Here is an 18581-nt window from a genome sequence, read left to right on the forward strand (position 1 = left end):
GCTGTCCGAGCGCCGGACGATCCCCATATCCTCCATTAGCTGGAACTCGTTCCGGGTGATGCACAGCTTGCCCGGTGGAAAGCAGTGTGCCTGGGTGTGTATCGGAGGGCCCACGGTGGGGATGTGATGTACGACCCCATGTTTGGGGGCTGTCGCGTTGAAACGGGGAGTGAGGAGCTCAGGGAAATTGGTGAGGAGGGAGGTGTAGGGGCCGCCGACTTTGGCGAAGGCGCTGAGCTGCGTTCTGGGTGGGGTCGGGGGCCATGGGGCCGAGGACCAATTGCGGAATCTTGCGCCTGCCCTGCACATCGACGACGAGGGAGAACGCCCGCAGGAAGTCGGCACCTAGGAGCTGCTGTGCGACGCATGCTCATACGCCCAGCAGTCAAAAGTGAGCGAGAGGGTCCACGTACCGTAAGTCCGGACGGTGCTCCTATTGACGGCCGTGAGCACTGGGCCCCGCTTACCAGCTCGGGTCGGCGGGAGGATGCTGACAATGGCCCCGGAGTTGACGAGGAAGTGTCTGCCGGAGAGATGGTCGCGGACGTGGAGGCAGTTGTTTGGGCCTATCGTGATCGTCTCTACAGACGATCGGCCGAGGCATTTCCCTGCAACGAGCAGGGTTGACGGCAGCATTGAGCCTCAGCACCCCAGCGGAGGTGATAGAAGCACCATTTGTGCTTACCCTGGTCCCTGGCGCCCTGCTGTGGCTCTGCAGTGGAAGCCGTGGGCGGGGCGACATTGCGGTCTCGCCGCGGTGATTGGTACGCTGGCGCGGAAATCCGGTTGATGGCACCGCCATCTTGTCGTTTCACCAGCCAGGGTTCGTCGGCCCTTTCGGCCAGCTGTATGGGGTCGGCAAAATCGGCGCCGGCGAGCATGAGGCGGACGTCGTCCGGCATCTGCTCCAAGGCCTGTTCAAAGAGCAGACACGGACAGTAGCCGTCCATCAGGGCAAGCATTTCCGCCATCAGCATGGACAGCTTGCGATCACCCAACCCGTCCATGTGTAGGAGGCGGGCGGCGCGGTCTCAGCAGCTGAGCCCGAACGTGCGAAGGAGGGCTTTGAGGCCTTCGTATTTAGCGAGTGCCGGCGGGTCTTGCAGGAAAGCCAATAACCACGAAGCTGTCTCCTGCGTGAGCGCTCCAACGACATGGAAGTACTTTGTGTCGTCCACCACGGTTACGGAGGTGGAATTGTGCCTCCACGTGGCCCAGAACACCGGCAGCATGAGGCCGACAGCATTCTGTGGAGCTTTGGGAACGGCGGCGGTTTGCATTGTCGCCGTCGGGGTCACCAGTTTAGCGGAGTCAAGACCGTGAGTTAATTAAATGATCTTTATTACGAACGGTAAAACAATGAATAATGTGAGTGTGTAAGACAGCTAAATAAACGATGTTGCATCCACAAGTGTGGAGCTCGAATGAATGAAATCGACAGAAAGCGCGCAAAACCCGCTCCCCGTGCCGTGACTGGAGTAGCCAATCTAAGGGTTTGACTACCACTACAACCCATCCTTTTTCTCAAGAGATGCTGCCTGACCTGCTGAGTTATTCCAGCACTCTGTGTTTATCTTCAATGTGGAACCATACTTATTTTGAGCAGAGGCACATAGCAACTTTTAGCACAGAGTTTCTTCAGCACATCGTGTCCTTTTTTTTTGTAAACCAGCACCTGCAGTTCCTTGTGTAGGAAACAAAGTACCTATAGGATCTTTGGTAGGAAAGAACTGCAGATGCTGATAGACACAAAGCACGGGAATAACTCAGCGGGTAGGGCAGCATCACTGGAGAAAAGGAATAATGCATTGTGCATGTAAATTCTCTTGGTTGCACATTTTTACAATTAAAAAAATAAATAAAAATATAATGGGAATTAATTAGAATTACACAAATCCATGAGTTCATTTCTGCTCCACCAATACCTAGACAATAGTTTCCTGAATACTTCTGCATTATTTAGAGCACTTACGTTTTGGTGAGCCAAATCAGAAATAGACCACATCATGCATCAGATTTCTGGGGCATGGCTCAAAAAAATGCAAAGGAAAGTAAAAAATAAATGATGTGCATGCTATGTGATTCTTCATTTGCAGATCCAAAGTGAGCTTGCACTAAGGAAGATCATAAAATGCTGGAGTAACCCAGTGGGACAGGCAGCATCTCTGGAGAGAAGGAATGGATGACGTTTCGGGTAGAGACCCTTCCTCAGCTCCTGACCCTTCCTCCATTTTCTGATGCCTCAATCATCCTCCACGCCCCCCCCCGTCCCCCCCTCCGTCCTTGTTGACCCCTCCTCCATCCCCCCCCCCGATCCCTCCTGCCAGCCACAGCCCCCTCCCCCCCTCCCACAGTCTGGACTCAAGCTCCACCTTCACTCCACATCACTGGCTCCAGCTACACACCCTGCTCCCACTGGGCCTCCAGCTCATTATTGAGCAATGGAAGGGGGGGGGGGGGGGGGGGGGGGGAAATCAAGGGGTCAGGGGTTGGAGGTGGGGTCAGGGGATCATGCAGGAGGGGGTTAGGGGAGGATGGAGAGGGGTCGGGGGGGGGGGGGGGGGATGGAGTCAGGTAGAGGGTGGAGAAGGGGTCATGGAGAGGGTGTAGAATGGGTTTGGGGGAGGGTGGGGAAATTGTCAAGGAGAGGAAGCAGGAGGGGTCAAGAAGGAGAGTTTGGGGCAGATGGTGAGCGAGAGGGAGAAGAGTTCGGGTGGTGGGTCGAGCAGATGGACGGAGGAAGGGTCAGGGACAAGGAGGAGGCCAGTCGGGATGAAGATGGAAGAGGGGCAAATGGAGGTGGTGATGAAGATAAAGGATGCAGTAGGGGGCTGCGAATCGAGTGAGGATGGAAGGAACTGGGGGGTGCAGGAGGAAGGGGGGGGGGGTCCAAGGGAGTGGAATTAGGTGCTGGAGTCAGAAAGTCAAAAGGGGGAAGTGTTGAGACAAGGAGGTGCAAAGGATGAATGCCTTTTGACAACTACTCTGGGCTGCCTTTTTGAAATGCAATCATGGAAAGGTATTCAACACTTGAGAACTGAAATTAATAGTGTCATAATTGCATAGCACTAATTTAACACAGAAGCAGCTCAAAATTACATTAAATATTTTGAATTATTTATTCACTATAATGCAGAAAATTACAGTATAGTACCATTGCTGGATCATTTTAGATGTATCATGCAGTTTCCAGGTTTAATTCTGTGATTAATAGCACCTTTGCAGATCAAGTTAATACGAAGCTGAATAATTCAAAAATATTAACGATGCAGCCTTCAACAGCCCTCAAACCCGTGCTAAATGGAGCCACTTCTAAGTGAATTAATGGCGTAATCATGGCAAATCAATTTAAGTTAATTTATTCTCTCTTTCCTCGGCAAGACCAAAGGCAGACTTGCTGTGGTATCTAATCTAGTAAAAGGATAAGAGCAGCACTAGATTCATGGCTGTGTCACTATTTTGCAAGACCACCAGGCTCCACTTGCCTTTGGAAAGTGGGGGAGGGGATCCTCATATTTATCTTTCAATCAATAACTCCAAAAGTTCAACAGGGGCTGAATTGAAATTCAGCAATTGCAGGTACTATCGCAACATTTAAGAAACAATTAGGCAGGTAAATTGGTAGGACAGGTTTAGAGGGACATGGGTCAAATGCAAGGTGGGAGTAATGTAGATGGGGCATATTGGTCGGTGTGGGCAATTTGGGACAAAGGGCCTGTTTCCACGCTGTATGAATCCATGACTGAGTAAATATTGAGGAGTATTAATTTAGTTTTAGTTTAGTTCAGAGATGCAATGTGGAAACACCCTTTGGCTCACCTAGTCCACACCATCGATCACCCCATACACTAGTTCTATCCTACACTAGGGCAAATTTACAGAAGCCAATTAACCTACAAACGTGTACGTCTTGGGAATGTGGGAGGAAACTGGGGCACCTGGAGCAAACGTCCCAACACCGTACAGACAGCACCTGTAGTCAGGATCTGGCACTGCAACTTTACTGCTGCGCCATTGTACCGCCCTTTCGTATGAATGAAACTTAAAGTAGACGGTAAATTTCACAATGTATTACTTCTACAGATCTCCCAATAAAACCGACTTCTCTACGACATGAATGATACCAAAATGATCAATTGGTAACTTCGTGAATCATCAGCTAGTACTAAATGGCGCAGATGTACAACGGCTCTGATATGTACTGTGCATCCACCTCTCATGCAGTGTGACATTGGCTTCTCTTGAGAATGATTCAGCCATAAAGATAAAAGCCTGATGGATATCCCCAAGTAGACAGTAGACATGAATGATCTTGTGCATGTTGAGTGATTGAATTGCACTTGCATAACACTACACCTACACATAATTATCTTAGGACCAGCTACAACCACACTGCAAATGAATATCAATTAAGAGTTAGATCCTGCAAGAAAAAGTTTGCCGTGTTACTTGCAAGACCAAAGGCAGTTGAGACAGTTTACAATCACAATGTTTAAAATACTTTTTATTTGTTATCAGGCAACAGGAGAGTGGTCCTCACGTCCCATCTACCTCATTAGAGGCCTTCAGTCTATCTTTAATTGGACTTCACTGGACTCTATCTTTCACTAAACGTTATCCCCTTTATCTTGTGTCTGTATACTGTGGACGGCTTGATTATAATCATGTATAGTTTTTTCACTGATTGGATAGCACGCAACAAAAAGCTGTTCACTGTACCTCGGTACGCGTGACAATAAACTGTGAACAGCTTGATTGTAATCACATATAGTCTTTTCACTGACTGGATAGCATGCAACAAAAAGCTGTTCACTCTACCTTGCATCACGTGACAGTAAACTAAACATTTGGACTGGTATGTGGATAGAAAAGAGTTAGTGGGATAGGGGCCAAGTGCAGGCAACCAGGATTAGTTTGCACAGATATCTTTATAGGCATGGCCTCTTTCCATGCTGTATCACTCCATCATTCCTGATACCATTATTTTGGTGTGGTGCAAGGTTGCAGGACAAGGAGCTAGCTGGAGCGGAGGATGCCAGTGTGGTAGGATATTGGCTCACACCAGTAGTTTTATTTGTACCTTGAATTCTGTTTCGCAAGCTCTACATTTGAAAGTGAGAAATTACACTGTTAAGTTCCAAGTTGTTCTTCTGCTTCTTGCTAATAGCTGGAACGGCATTCTGTGTTAGAAAAGCAAATGCCTCACTCATTTACTGGAAGATGAACAGCGTTAAGAGATAAGAGGAGGTTATGGGGGAAGTATAATCAACAACACTCAAACTGCTTCATTTATTAAACTTTACTTCTCAAGAAATAACAGTTCAAGTTCCATATCACACTGATTCCAAATGTCGAGTACAATACATTGTTCAAATACTCAAAATCTCTCACCCTCCGATATATTTCCACAAGATATATGTTCACGTCAATTAAAATTTCACTTTTAAAGAATGCACCTAGGCTTCATCAGCAAGTTATATCATTTGTTATATGTCCCCCTCAGCTTAGATCTTTAACATTAAACTTAGTTCAGTGATATTCTATCATGCAGAATGCATAACCCAGATGTGTGTTTGGAGCAACAAAGAAGCCAAGGAATATGGTATTTTGACAATTACTGGTCTGCAATATTCAACCTGGCACTGAAATATTATACTGCATTCTGAACTGGTTTTTGTTCCTTATTTCTAAAATGCAAGAGCTAATTCAAAACGGGTGGCAGAGTGGTAGAGTTGCTGCCTTGCACCACCAGAGAACGGGGTTTGATCTTGACTGGGTGCAGTCTGTACGGAGTTTGTATGTTTTCCCAGTGACTGTGTGGGTTTTATAAGTTATAGGAGCAGGATTAGACCATTTGGCCCATCAAGTCTACTCCGCCATTCAATCATGGCTGATCTATCTTTCCTTCTCAACCCCATGCTCCTGCCTTCTCCCCATAATCACCTGCCACCCGTACTAATCTCTGGAGGCTCAGTTTTCCTCCCACACTCCAAAGACGTCCAGGTTTGTAGGTTAATTGGCTTTTGTAAATTGTGCTGTATCTGTAAACTCTAATTTCCAGAATTGTGACGACTGCTAACAAAACCCTGTTAATCCAACAGCCAAATAAAAATTCCATTGTGCAGTTGCTGTGACATTGAAGATGCAAATATGGCAGTAAGCTTAGATCGGGAAAAAGAGAGCAGAGAAGAGTAGCAACCATCAGCACAGATTGAAAGGGATTAGACAAAAATAGATGTAATGATAAGTAATACATCAATAATCAATTGACATTTGGTGATAAGACAGCAAGATCAACATGATTTAATCCCTTACTAATTTGACCGATGGATTTCCCGAATGCAGCAGAAGAGCAGAGAATGGAACCAATTGGACAAGGTTTAGAGACCCATCTTCGACACACTGGGTCCAAGCACCTTGTTCCACTGAATATGATTTCATGATGGTGTTTATTTTATAAGCATTGTGACTGTTACAGCCTCTTAATATTTTCTCCAGGGGAGGAAAAAGAAAAAAAGAAATTTGGTTGTTTTCATTTTAAACATTAGTATTAGTGTGTTGTTTGTTGTCATGTCTACTACGTTCCAGTGAGAAACATTGGGTAATACAATGCACACTGGAACAGAGAATGAGGCTAGGCACAAAATGGAGAAACTGCACCTCGTATTCCGCTTGGGTAGCTTACAACCCAACCGTATGAACATTCAATTCGCCAATTTTAGGTCACCTCTAACAAACATCTCCTTCTCCCCCCCCCCCATCTCCACTACTCTGGACCTCACTTGGACTCAACCTATTTCTCCCCTTCCCCCTCTATTACTTCATCTGGCTTCACAATTCACAACACTCAAATCCTTTCACCTCGCACCTTCTGCTTTTAAAAAAAATCTCTAGCCTTTGCTCACCATCTGCTTATCAAATAGCCTCCCCCTCACCTATGTTCAACTATTACCTTTGGCCTGCCCTTCCTCTCTTCCACCTTTCATTCCCTCGCCTACAATCGGATTGAAAGATCCCAACCTGCGTTCTCCAGTGATGCTGCCTGACCCGTTGAGTTACTCCAGCACTTTATGTCTTTTGTTTTAGCAAACCAGCATCCTCAGTTCCTTGTTTCTACACATTGAAACAATTATAGGAATTTAAAAGAAATTGTTAGACCTCCACTACATTATATTCAATGCTGTCTGTATTTTCCTCGTATTGTCAAGTTTAATGGAAGCATGTATATGAAAGCATCTCTAGCACACTGCATCTAGCACACTTTGAGATATTTCATAATGCAAAAGAAACCCCAAACTATTTTAATTAGCTACATTAGATCATTTAAAAATAAAATCACAACTGCGGATGGTTCGAACAGATTGTTGTCAGTCAGGTGACGTGATGTATCCTTTGTTATTAGAGAATCGGGTCGCTTCTTGTTAACATGTCAGGAGCATGTTTCAAGGGTGTGGTATGGAAACACAAGGGTTAAAATCTGCTGCCTTGAACGTTCTCTTGAAGTCAACAGAAGCGATTTCAGAAGTTTCAGAGTTTATCACATTTATTGCAGACAACACACATCAGGTTCTGTCTCCGTTGGCTGTTATGAAAAGCCATGCACAAGGCAGAAGACACGGCTCCAGATGGGCCTCTTCAATTAGCAGCAGCGACTGCAGCAGTCAAAATATTCCACATTATCTCAAGTTATGTGTTTCTCCTCTTTACCCTAGCCCCGTCATTCAGTCCCAAAATAGTACATGCACCATAACATTCTCCATGCTAAATAACAAAGATTGCACAGAAGAACAGTAATTAAAGGAGTTTTGCAAAACATTTATTTCCCAGTGTTATGAAACAATTGGATCTAAAGTACCGGCAAAAAATTACTTGGGGCCAAGCATTTCGTGCGGTTTGACCCACTGATCAAACTCCTCTGCTGTAACAAATCCTAACTTGACGGCCATTTCTTTTAATGTTGTGCCTTCCTTGTGGGCTGTTTTGGCAATCTTCGCAGCTTTATCGTAACCTGTACACGACAAGAAATTAAAACCATCATTCCTCAATTATGAACAGTCCAGACTTCTTACCACAATTTTCTGGCAAGCAGGGTATAAAACCTCCCACAAAGAAATCCGCATAGACTACATTCACATCTTTCTAAACATGAAACTTGCTAAAACAGTAATAGAAAACTTATTATTCAAAGACGTACACTAGTTAGTGTGGAAGGAATCTAAATTACTGCCCTACTGCTCAGGAAACACACACAGCAAGACCAACGAATCAAAACGTGTGGGAAAAAAAAAAAAAAAATCGTGGCAATGCTTGCCGATTGTGCAAAAAAAAAACCTACAAAACAGATTGGAACAGAATCACTCATTACATATTTGTGGGAGGAAAAAAATGAAAAAAACAGCAATTTTAAAAAGACACCACACAACAGTAAATAGGTACAGAAAAGTTAGTCCATGGTGAGAAAGGAGTTTACAGTCCTAATGGCCTCTGGGAAGAAACTCCTCCTCATCCTCTGTTTTTACAGCATGGCAACGGAGGCGTTTGCCTGACCGTAGCAGCTGGAACAGTCCGTTGCTAGGATGGAAGGGGTCCCCCATGATTTTATTGGCTCTGGATTTGCACCTTCTGATGTATAGTTCCTGCAGGGGGGCAAGTGTAGTTCCCATAGTGCGTTCGGCCGAATGCACTACTCTCTGCAGAGCCTTCGTGTCCTGGGCAGAGCAGTTCCCAAACCAAATTGTGATGTTTCCGGGCAAGATGCTTTCCACAGCTGTTGAGTAGCAGCACTGGAGGATCCTCAGAGACACTCTGAATTTCCTCAATTGCCTGAGGTGGTAAAGGCGCTGCCTTGCCTTACTCACCAGTGTGGCAGCGAGTAATGTCCATGTCAGATCCTCCGAGATGTGGACTCCCAGGTATTTAAGACCAACTCTTATCTGCCCCTCCATTCCCTGTATCTATCAGATGTAAAGGATGGGAGGGAAATAGCCTTAGGATTTCTCAATATTAAGATTTCTCAATCGTGTAATAGAGTAGTACCTGGAACAAATGGCCTGGTATGCTCCTGTGAGCTATGAATACATGATAAAGTGCGTGTTAAGAGATTTTTAGATTTAAAAATCAGTCTGGATTATGCAAGGAATGGAGAAGTATGGACACCCAATTGACTTTCAGATTAGTTTAAAACGTTATGCCATTTTCATATGGTGGGTTCCCATTGATTTTCTATGGGTCAAAAGGCCGTGTGTTACTGCTTAAAAATTACTGTGAAGTTTTCAGTTATCGTAGATTTCTATTTCCATACCCCATGTTCATGGATGAAATTTCCTGCAGATCCCCATACCCCAGTGTAGCTAATTTCAAACTTCAATTACTAGATGGATGGATTATCCTCTGCATATGTGATTTTTAATAGGAAGTGTCCACATAGGGCATAAAAAATTCACATATAAAACATGATTTTTAAATCCATTTCATTAAGTTATAGGCCAAATTCAACATTTATGTTCAACAAAATTACTTATTTTACTAGCTTTCTATGCTAAGGACACACGCTGGTTTAGAACGTTGACATTGCGGTAGGTTTTAGGCCCTGGTATGTTTGCCTTTATTGATATAGGGCAATTGAGCTATAATATTCTTTGAGTCATGAAGCATCTCTAGCCCTTTTTAATGTAAAAGCTAAACAGACTACCATTTGTCTGTAATGCGCTTGATGCAGTTATGGTTGATTTTAAACTACTATAACTATTATAAATGCCCTTTAAACTAATAATAACTTTTGCGACGGGGTCTTCCAGCGTTTTCTTTAATAAGCTGAACATCTCGGTCTTGAGACCATCGCGTTTGGCCCCCCTCTAAACGTCGCCAAAGTCAGCACAGATTTGGGCCCCAGATTTTCAGGGAAGGAGGTGCTTGCATCATACCTTTAAAGGGTTTTGGCTACAGAGGAGGTTTAGACTTGGAGAATGGATCGGTTCAGGAGACTTGATAGAGTACATAAAATTTCTGATGCAAATTGTTTGAGGGTAGACAGTCCGGAACCTTTTTACTCAGAGTGGGTGTGTCCAACAGTAGAGGGAATTGGAACCTGATTGGAACGTTTACATGAAGAATTATGGGCATCATGGGTAGAGCAAAATGTGGGAGAGGGCCAATTCCTGTTTCCATTCTGCTGACTGTTCTATGTTCTAACCAACGCAAAGGATTAACAAATGGATCTCTTCATCACCAATTGATATATCGTATTTGTGTTCCCCACATCGGCACTGTAAAGCGAGTGTGCCATTGTTATTATGAAGAACTGAGCCTCAGCTTTACACCCACAACCCAATAAACAACACCCAGCTCTGCTACTATGGAAGTTATAAACAAGTTGCTTATTTCTACTTTTGCACCTTTGCATTCTTAATGAATTCATTTATATCCTTGTATTAAACATAAACCAAAATGGTGTGTGTAACAGTATAAAATGGTGTGTGTAACCTTGCCTTTAGCTAAAACATAGCTGGGAAGCAACAATTTGGAATTTGAGGGTGGGTGGCCGACAGAGGAAGAGATATGAGGGGAATTGTAAAGACTGAACCAAGGTCGGAAGTTAATGGTGGCGAGACAGAGAATACTAGAATCAGACAGATTGATGCAAGAGGAGTACAGCATGAAAGATAATGTCGCAGAGTTAAGGCTGAAAAACTGTAATAAAGAGCTGCCTGTTTCTGTGGATCAGAGAGCAATTAGAGAACAGACAGGTGGTGTCGTCTCCGAATGTTCCAGCCGAATATTTGCAAATATAGGATTCGTCTTCTTGAAGAATTCTGTGTCTGTGTCATCTTATCCAACTTTGAGTCTTAAAACCACGACACTACCTATCTAAGTGCCAAAAGATTAAGTGCACCAACTGCGACTCAAAAACGGTATGCGAGATACTGCTTCGTAATACTGCTACAGCAGTTGAATGATACCAGTCTATAGGCTATAACCCAATTTGAAGTGCAGGAGTATAAGGGGTGATTTAATAGAAGTGTACAAAAACATGACAAGAATAGATCGGGTAAATGCACAGTCTTTTGCCCAGGGTAGGGGAATCAAGAACCAGAGGACATAAGTTTAAGGTGAAGAGGGAAAGATTTAACTTTTTTTACACAAAGGATGGCGGGTTTATGGAACGAGCTGCCAGAGGAGGTGGTTGAGACAGGTAGTATAACAACGTTTAAGAAACATTCAGCCAGTTACATGGATAAGACGATTTTAAAGGGATATGGGCTAAATTCAGGTAGGAAGGACAAGTGTAAATGGGGCATGTTGGTCGGTGTGGGCAAGTTGAGCTGAAGGGCCTGTTTCCACACTATGACCCTAATTTAAGTATCATCAAATTAAGTACACAATCTGCGACTCTAAATGAATTCCATGAGATACTGTTTCATATCAGCAACTGAATGGTACCTATCCATACTCTATAATCCATTACCCAGTACTGCCTCACTTCTCCAGCTGTGTAAAATCAGATGAGCAATGAGGACACAGACAAGCCAATGTGGTGCCAAACCAAATATGGCAAGAGTGAGATGCCAAGCTGCTGAAACCACAACACAAGATTAAATGCACGATGGACAAAGGCGGGACAACCAACAGATAGGATTAATCCTCAGCATGCCCGAACAATTGGAATCTTGAATAGTGGACAGTTAAGAGATTAAGGGGTTTCTTAACTAAATTAGTCGAGAGCGAGATGCCAAAGTGGTGAAATCGCCCCACAAGATTAAATGCATGATAGATAAGAGTCCATACAACCAACATATATGATTAAAGTTCTAGCCCCAAGAAATGCAATCCTGTATCGTGCAGCCAATTAAGAAATTCCAAGTTTCACAAAAATTCTTAATGACAGCAAATGAATGCAAGGGAGGTCTTAAACTTCTGTAACTACCTTCATCCCAAAGCATCTCATGGCTGGGTTCATACAAATTAGGCCATCTGGCCCATCAAGTCTATTCCGCCATTCAATCATGGCTGATCTACCTTTCCCTCTCAACCACATTCTCCCTATAACCCCTGACTCCTGTACCGATCATGATTTCTCAATCATATGCCTGGAATCAAGGGCTGGTTTCCTAGGATCTAACATCACCAAAAACAGTCAGCCTACTCAATTTATTCTGCACAACATTGATAAAGAGTTAAATTCACAGAACCCAACATAGGTTTAGAGACCCCAACATCTCAATTGTGATACTGTACATGTGGCAGTGTAACTGAACTAGACACAATGTTCTAAAGGAGATCAGTGGTGCTGTGGTTCAACTACCTGGTTGAGTAATGTTCAGTGCTACTTTATTAATTCTTGTACAAGGCTGAGTTTGAAGAAATCACAAGAAGTTAAAGAACTGTTGTTTGGGTAAGAAACTCTTATTTTACGAGTATGATCCTGAGGATTGTTTGGTTAATGCATGAGGAACATTTGAAGTTTCTGGGCTTGTATTCTTTAGACTTTATTTTAGACTTTAGAAATGCAGCAGGGAAACAGGGCCTTCGGTCCACTGTTTGTGCCAACCAGCATCACTGAGTATACTGGCACTAGACAATTTACAATTTTTTGCAAAAGACAATCATCTAATAATTTGAGATGTTTGTTTAATATAATGCATTCTCATAAAATTGAAGAACAAGAGTTATCAATTATCTCATTGGATGCAGAAAAGGCATTCCATCAAGTGGAATCAAACATTTCAAATGGGAGAGAACTTCATTTCATGGATAAAATTATTATATAATAAGCCTATGGCTAGAATATTAACTAATAACATATTATCTACGAAATTCCAATTATCAAGGGGCAACAGACAAGGATGCTCATTATCACCGCTGTTATTTGCTCGGGAAATTAAACCTTTAGCCGAAAGAATTAGAACACATCCGAATATCCACAATATAATACAAAATATTCAAATAACAAAATATCCTTATACGCAGACGATGTACTACTGTACATCACAAAACCCCATACTAGTATACCAAACATATTAAACCTAATCGAGGAGTTTGGATCTTTCTCAGGATACAGAATAAATTGGAATAAAAGCGAAATTATGTCGATAAAACCGAAAGACTCAACACACCTCTCAAAAATTCCCTTTTAAAATAGCCACAGAAAAATTTCAATATTTGGGAATTGAAATCACTAGAAAATATCAAGCTATGTATAACGCTAATTATAGTCCCCTACTTAAAAAATTAAATACTTTAATTAAATTCTGGAAAACGCTTCCGATGTCTTTAATAGGCCAAATAAATGCTATAAAAATTATCTTTTTACCATAAATTCTATACCTATTTCAATCAATCTCTATATATCTACCAAAAAAGTAAAAAAAAAAAACTGGACTCGGACATTACAAATTTTATATGGGACTATAAATCCCACAGAATACAAAGAACTCGCTTGAGCAAACCTAAAGAATTGGGTGGTTTAGCACTTCCTAACTTGATGTACTATTACTGGGCAGTAAATATCAAAAATATGATTCACCTGCTGGACAATTCTGCCCAGCAGGTGGATTGGATTATAATGGAGAGAGAGAGGACTGCTCCCCTTGTAATATTGAAGCGATCCTCCTCTCACCAATGAACTTGAATAACACAAATAACACAATAACAAACATCCAATTATACACAGTACAATTAGAACCTGGAAACAAATAAAACATAACCTAAAATTAAGAAATCTATCTCTGTTATCTCCAATAGCTAACAATCCATCGTTTAAACCCTCTATTATAGATAAATCATTTACACAATGGGACAGAATAGGAATTAAAACACTTGGAGATTTGTACGAATATGGAAAATTATTATCATTCCAACAATTACAAATAAAATATAATCTGAGAAATAACCATTAATTTAAATATCTTCAAATATCAGACTACCTGAAAAAATATACACAAGATTATTATAATATGCCACCAGATTTACTGGACAAAGCAATGAAGACAAAGGCTGAAACAGCAAACTTAATATCATACTTGTATAACATTATTTTAAATATAGAAATACCTTCAACCGACAGTATTAGAAGAGACTGGGAACAAGAACTAGCTATAAAAATTTCAAAAGAGAGGTGGGATAAACATTTACAATATGTGCATAAATGCTCGATTGACGTTAGACACACTAATACAATTCAAAATCTTACAGATTATACTATTCAAAAACCAAAATAAGAAAACTTTTCCTAACGTTTCACCTATTTGTGATAAATGCCGATCTCAAGAAGCTACCATAGCGCACTCATTTGTTTTTTTGTATAAAAATTCAAAAATTTTGGACTGAAATTTTTGAAATCTTTACAAGATTATTCAAAATAAAACTGATACCAAAACCTGAATGGATTATCTTTGGAACAATGGAAGGTAGCCCTGAACTAAATGTGTTTCAAAAGAATCTATTTAATTATGGGTTAATAATGGGAAAAAAGCTTATACTTAAATTCTGGAAGAACGCTCCTATACCAACATTAAAAATGTGGTTTTCAAATATGTTTGAAAGATTACACCTGGAAGATATGAGACCTCCTTGCAGGTAAATCAGACCACTTCCAAAAGACATGGTCTGCATTTATCGACTTACTACAAGAATAAGGTGCATCAGTACTTCAAAAAAAGAAATGGTGTCAGGATCTGGTAAAGGGGGAGGAAAAATATGAAGTTGGTATATCCCTTTTGCGTGTTTTTTTATAATAGAGCTTTGTTTTTTTTTTCTTTTTTTCCTCCTTTCTTTTCTAGGGTCTATTTCTTAATTCTTTTCTCTAACCAATGGGTCCCTGTTTTTTTTTTCTCATTGATCACTCTTTTACACAAACACAACTTTCTTTCTCTCACTTTCTCTACTTTCTTTATCTATATCTTTCCTTCAAGCTTAAAAAATGAAGGGGCACAATAAATGTAATAAGATATATCTGGCTTGTACACTATTGTAACTTACTGTACTTCTAATAAATTTAAAAAAAAAACAAAAAAAAAAACTTGTATGTCTTCGGAGCGTTGGAGGAAACCGGACGGAGCACCCGGAGAAAACCCATGTGGTCACAGGGAGAACGTATAAACTCTGTAGACAACACCCATAGTCAGGATGAAACCCGGGTCTCGAGAAAGGCAGCAACTCTACTGCCGCACCACTGTACACACTGGAGTTTAGAAGGATAGATGAGCAAACTCATTGAAACCTACCGGATAATGAAAGGCTCAAAATAGAATGGACATGGAAAGGATATATCCAGTGATGGGAGAGTCCAGAACCAGAGGGGAATGCCTCAGAATTGAAGGATGTAGCTAAAATTTCTTTAGCCAGAGGGTGTTGAATCTGTGGAATTTGTTCCCTCAGACAGTGGTGAAGGCCAAGGCATTGGGAATTTTTAAGGTAGAGATTGGTAGATTATTGATTAGTAAGGGTGTCAAAGGTTATGTGGAGAAGGCAGGAGAATGGGATTGAGAGGAAAAAGTAGATCAGCCATGATTGAATGGCAGAGCGGACCCAATGGGCTGAATGGCCCATTAATGCTCCTATATCTTATAGTTATGGTCTTATGGGATGCTGGCATTAAGACAAGACAAGACAAGCATTTACGGCCCTTGAGAATACATGATGAGCAAGAAATACTGGCCCTGTCAACATTGTCTATGTCCCAACAGATGAATAGGAAATCCTTGTGTGTTCTTTGATTTTACACTGAACAGGAGCAGTGACTAGAGTACTGATGGTATTGGAATGAATAAACTATCACAAAACAGACAATTACACCCAATTCACACTTCTTCCTATAGATAATAGAGCTGTCGCTTCTGAGACTCGATGTTCCATTGACAAAGTGTTAACTGAAAAGGTCCAGATCAGCTAGACTATTATCTTAGGTCCTCTTTCAAAGCAACAGCCTGTTGTTTAAAAATGCTGTGCACAACAACAGACCCAAACACTTAAGGACCTGTCCCACCAGCATGCGATTGCATGCGTCTAGCGCGACCAAACGTGGTGACTTGAGGCGTACGGCCTTGCAGGGCCGGTCCCAATTCGAACCGTGGAGGCGTATGGAGTTGTGCGGGGCTGGTCCAGACATCATACTCACCAATCAGCTGGGCAGGAGGCGGGCCGACTGAATTTGGACGTCGCCGGGCGGTGACGTCATCACGCAGCAGCACGCCGGGCAGTGACGTCATCACCACGCGCTAGGCGTACGCCGTCAAGATGCTGCGTACAACGTCAAGACACTGCGTACCCCCGTCGAGACGCTGCGTACGCCCTCAATGCGCCTGCGGGCCGACAGGCCGTTGTCGCGCGGGATTTTCGGACAGATTTTTGGAGCCCCGCGCGATGTCGGGACCAGCCCCACAACTCCATACGCCTCCGCTGATCGAAGTGGGACCGGCCCCGCGAGGCCATATGCCTCAATCGACCACGTTTGGTCGCGCTAGATGCATGCTGGTGGGACAGGCCCTTTAGTTCTCACACCTTAAAGTGTTGAATCCATGTTGGCCAGAGACACTGCCTAACCCACTGAGTTACTCCAGCACTTTGTCTCTTTTATTGTTTGGAACCCTGAAAGTGTTGTTTATTTTTAGGTCTACGGCACCGCTCACAAACTGCTGGAAACCTTTCATTTGATCTCTCGATTCAAGTCAAAAGGGATTATTTCAACTCAAGGTCAGGGCCTTCTTTCAAAGATGAGAAATGATTTTGTTTTGCCTTTTATTCGTACCCAGCATTACATGGCGACATGCTATGTTTTTGGTACACAGTGCAAGCCAAGTGACATTAGGAAATCAGTCCTGGAGTCATGTACCATACAGGGACTGTCAACCGCAGCAGGAATATTGATCCAAGTACTTCACTCCAGCTCACAGTCAGCAGTTTCGCAAATCGAAGACAAGAAGACATAACATCAACAATTTACAATCTGTTCTCTTACCGATATGCGGGTTAAGTGCTGTAACCAGCATTAGTGATTCATTCATCAACTTGTTAATCCGTTCAGTGTTAGCCTGAATTCCCACCACACAGTTGGCTGTGAAGGAGACGCAGGAATCACCAATCAACTGGGCTGAATTCAGCACATTTTTAATCTGGAAGAGAACAACACAATATATATCAAATTATCTCAAAACTTGAAGAGCATACAGTTTAGTTTACTTTAGTAACTCCTGCACTTGCTGGAGTTTCGAAGGATGAGGGGGGGGGGGGCTCAGTTATGTAGGCCAAGTCAATGAATATTTTCAAAAGGCGGAGTTTGATAGATTCTTGATTAGCGCGGGTGTCAGGGGTTATGGGGAGAAGGCAGGATAATGGGGTTAATAGATCAGCCATGATTGAATGACAGAGTAGACTTGATGGGGCTGAATTACCTAATTTTGCGCCTATAACTTGAGATACAGCACGGAAACAGGCCCTTAGGCCCACCGTGTCCGCTCCGGCCAATCACGTGTATGTTAGTTCTCTGCTACACGCAAGGGACAATTTACAGAAGACAAATACCCTACAAATCTGTACGTCTTTGGTGTGTGGGAAGAAACTGATGCTCCCGGAAAAAGCCCACATGGTCACAGGAAGAACGTACAGACTCCATAAAGATGTAGTCAGGATCGAACCCAGGTCTCTGGAATTGTAAGGCAGCAGCTCAACCACTGTGCCACCCCGGTTAATATGAAAAGGTGAAAATTAGCACGGCTTTATGACCATAACAAGAAATAATAATCCTCCTTAACTTTTCCCCCAACCCAATTATCATACCGACATGCAGGTGCCTTTAGTTCAACATGTCCGGAAAATGACTGAAAGGACATGGCAGAAGTAGTAGTTATTTGGCAATGTTTACAAAAGTCCTTATGCCAGCAGCCATTCGAACTTTCTACTTGGGTATATGGCCTCCTCCTTGGTCAGCAGGGACGAGTGGGGCCAAAGGGCCTGTTTCCGTGCTGCATGACTCTTCACAAAGACATAGGCACCAAATACAGTTCAATACAGTACAGTTCAAAGACAATCAACCAACCAACATTACAGAGATACATGGTGCATGCCTTCACTGCCCAAACCATTGCAAATCACTCATGAACTGACCAGCAATGAATTTCTTAAAAGAATAAAAATCAGCTTTCTTTTTACTTACTATCATGGGCTTGAAAACATTCAGCTCAAAATGTCCATTACTTCCTCCGACAGTAACGGCCACATGGTTTCCCATCACTTGCGCAGCTACCATGGTGATAGCCTCACATTGGGTAGGATTCACCTTCCCTTTCAAAACACAGAAAATACTTTGTGAAAAGTAAAGGCAGATGTCAACATAAATTGAGATTTTATTTGAATCATTGAGTTTGCTTTAGAGTTACGCAAGAGATACAGGTCCTTCGGCCCATTGAGTCCTCACCGACCAGCGATCACAGCATACACCAGCATTATCCTACACACTAGGGACAATTTACAATTTTTTTGTTTACCAAACCCAAATTACCTACAAACCTTTGAAATATGGGAGGGGACTAGAGCACTTGGGGAATGCAGACATCACACTTAGTCAAGATCAAACCCGGGTCTTTGGC

The 18581-nt window shown here is 42.6% G+C and overlaps 1 protein-coding gene across 2 annotated transcripts in view; it reads right to left on the reverse strand.

Annotated features, from left to right (window-relative positions):
• Window positions 1-7525: 7525 nt before the first annotated feature.
• The window catches only part of fh (fumarate hydratase), a 36963-nt gene continuing 25907 nt past the window's right edge, over window positions 7526-18581 (reverse strand). For both annotated transcript variants that reach the window (XM_055639567.1, XM_055639568.1), the window contains exons 8-10: window positions 18149-18276; window positions 16955-17108; window positions 7526-8008 (exon numbers count right to left, since the gene is read on the reverse strand). In XM_055639567.1, the coding sequence (XP_055495542.1) occupies window positions 7866-8008; window positions 16955-17108; window positions 18149-18276 (425 nt within the window). In that variant the 3' untranslated portion in view covers window positions 7526-7865. The remainder of the gene's footprint in view (window positions 8009-16954; window positions 17109-18148; window positions 18277-18581) is intronic.

This window comes from Leucoraja erinacea, chromosome 8 (genome assembly GCF_028641065.1).
Source record: "Leucoraja erinacea ecotype New England chromosome 8, Leri_hhj_1, whole genome shotgun sequence".
NCBI classification, from domain to species: domain Eukaryota; kingdom Metazoa; phylum Chordata; class Chondrichthyes; order Rajiformes; family Rajidae; genus Leucoraja; species Leucoraja erinaceus.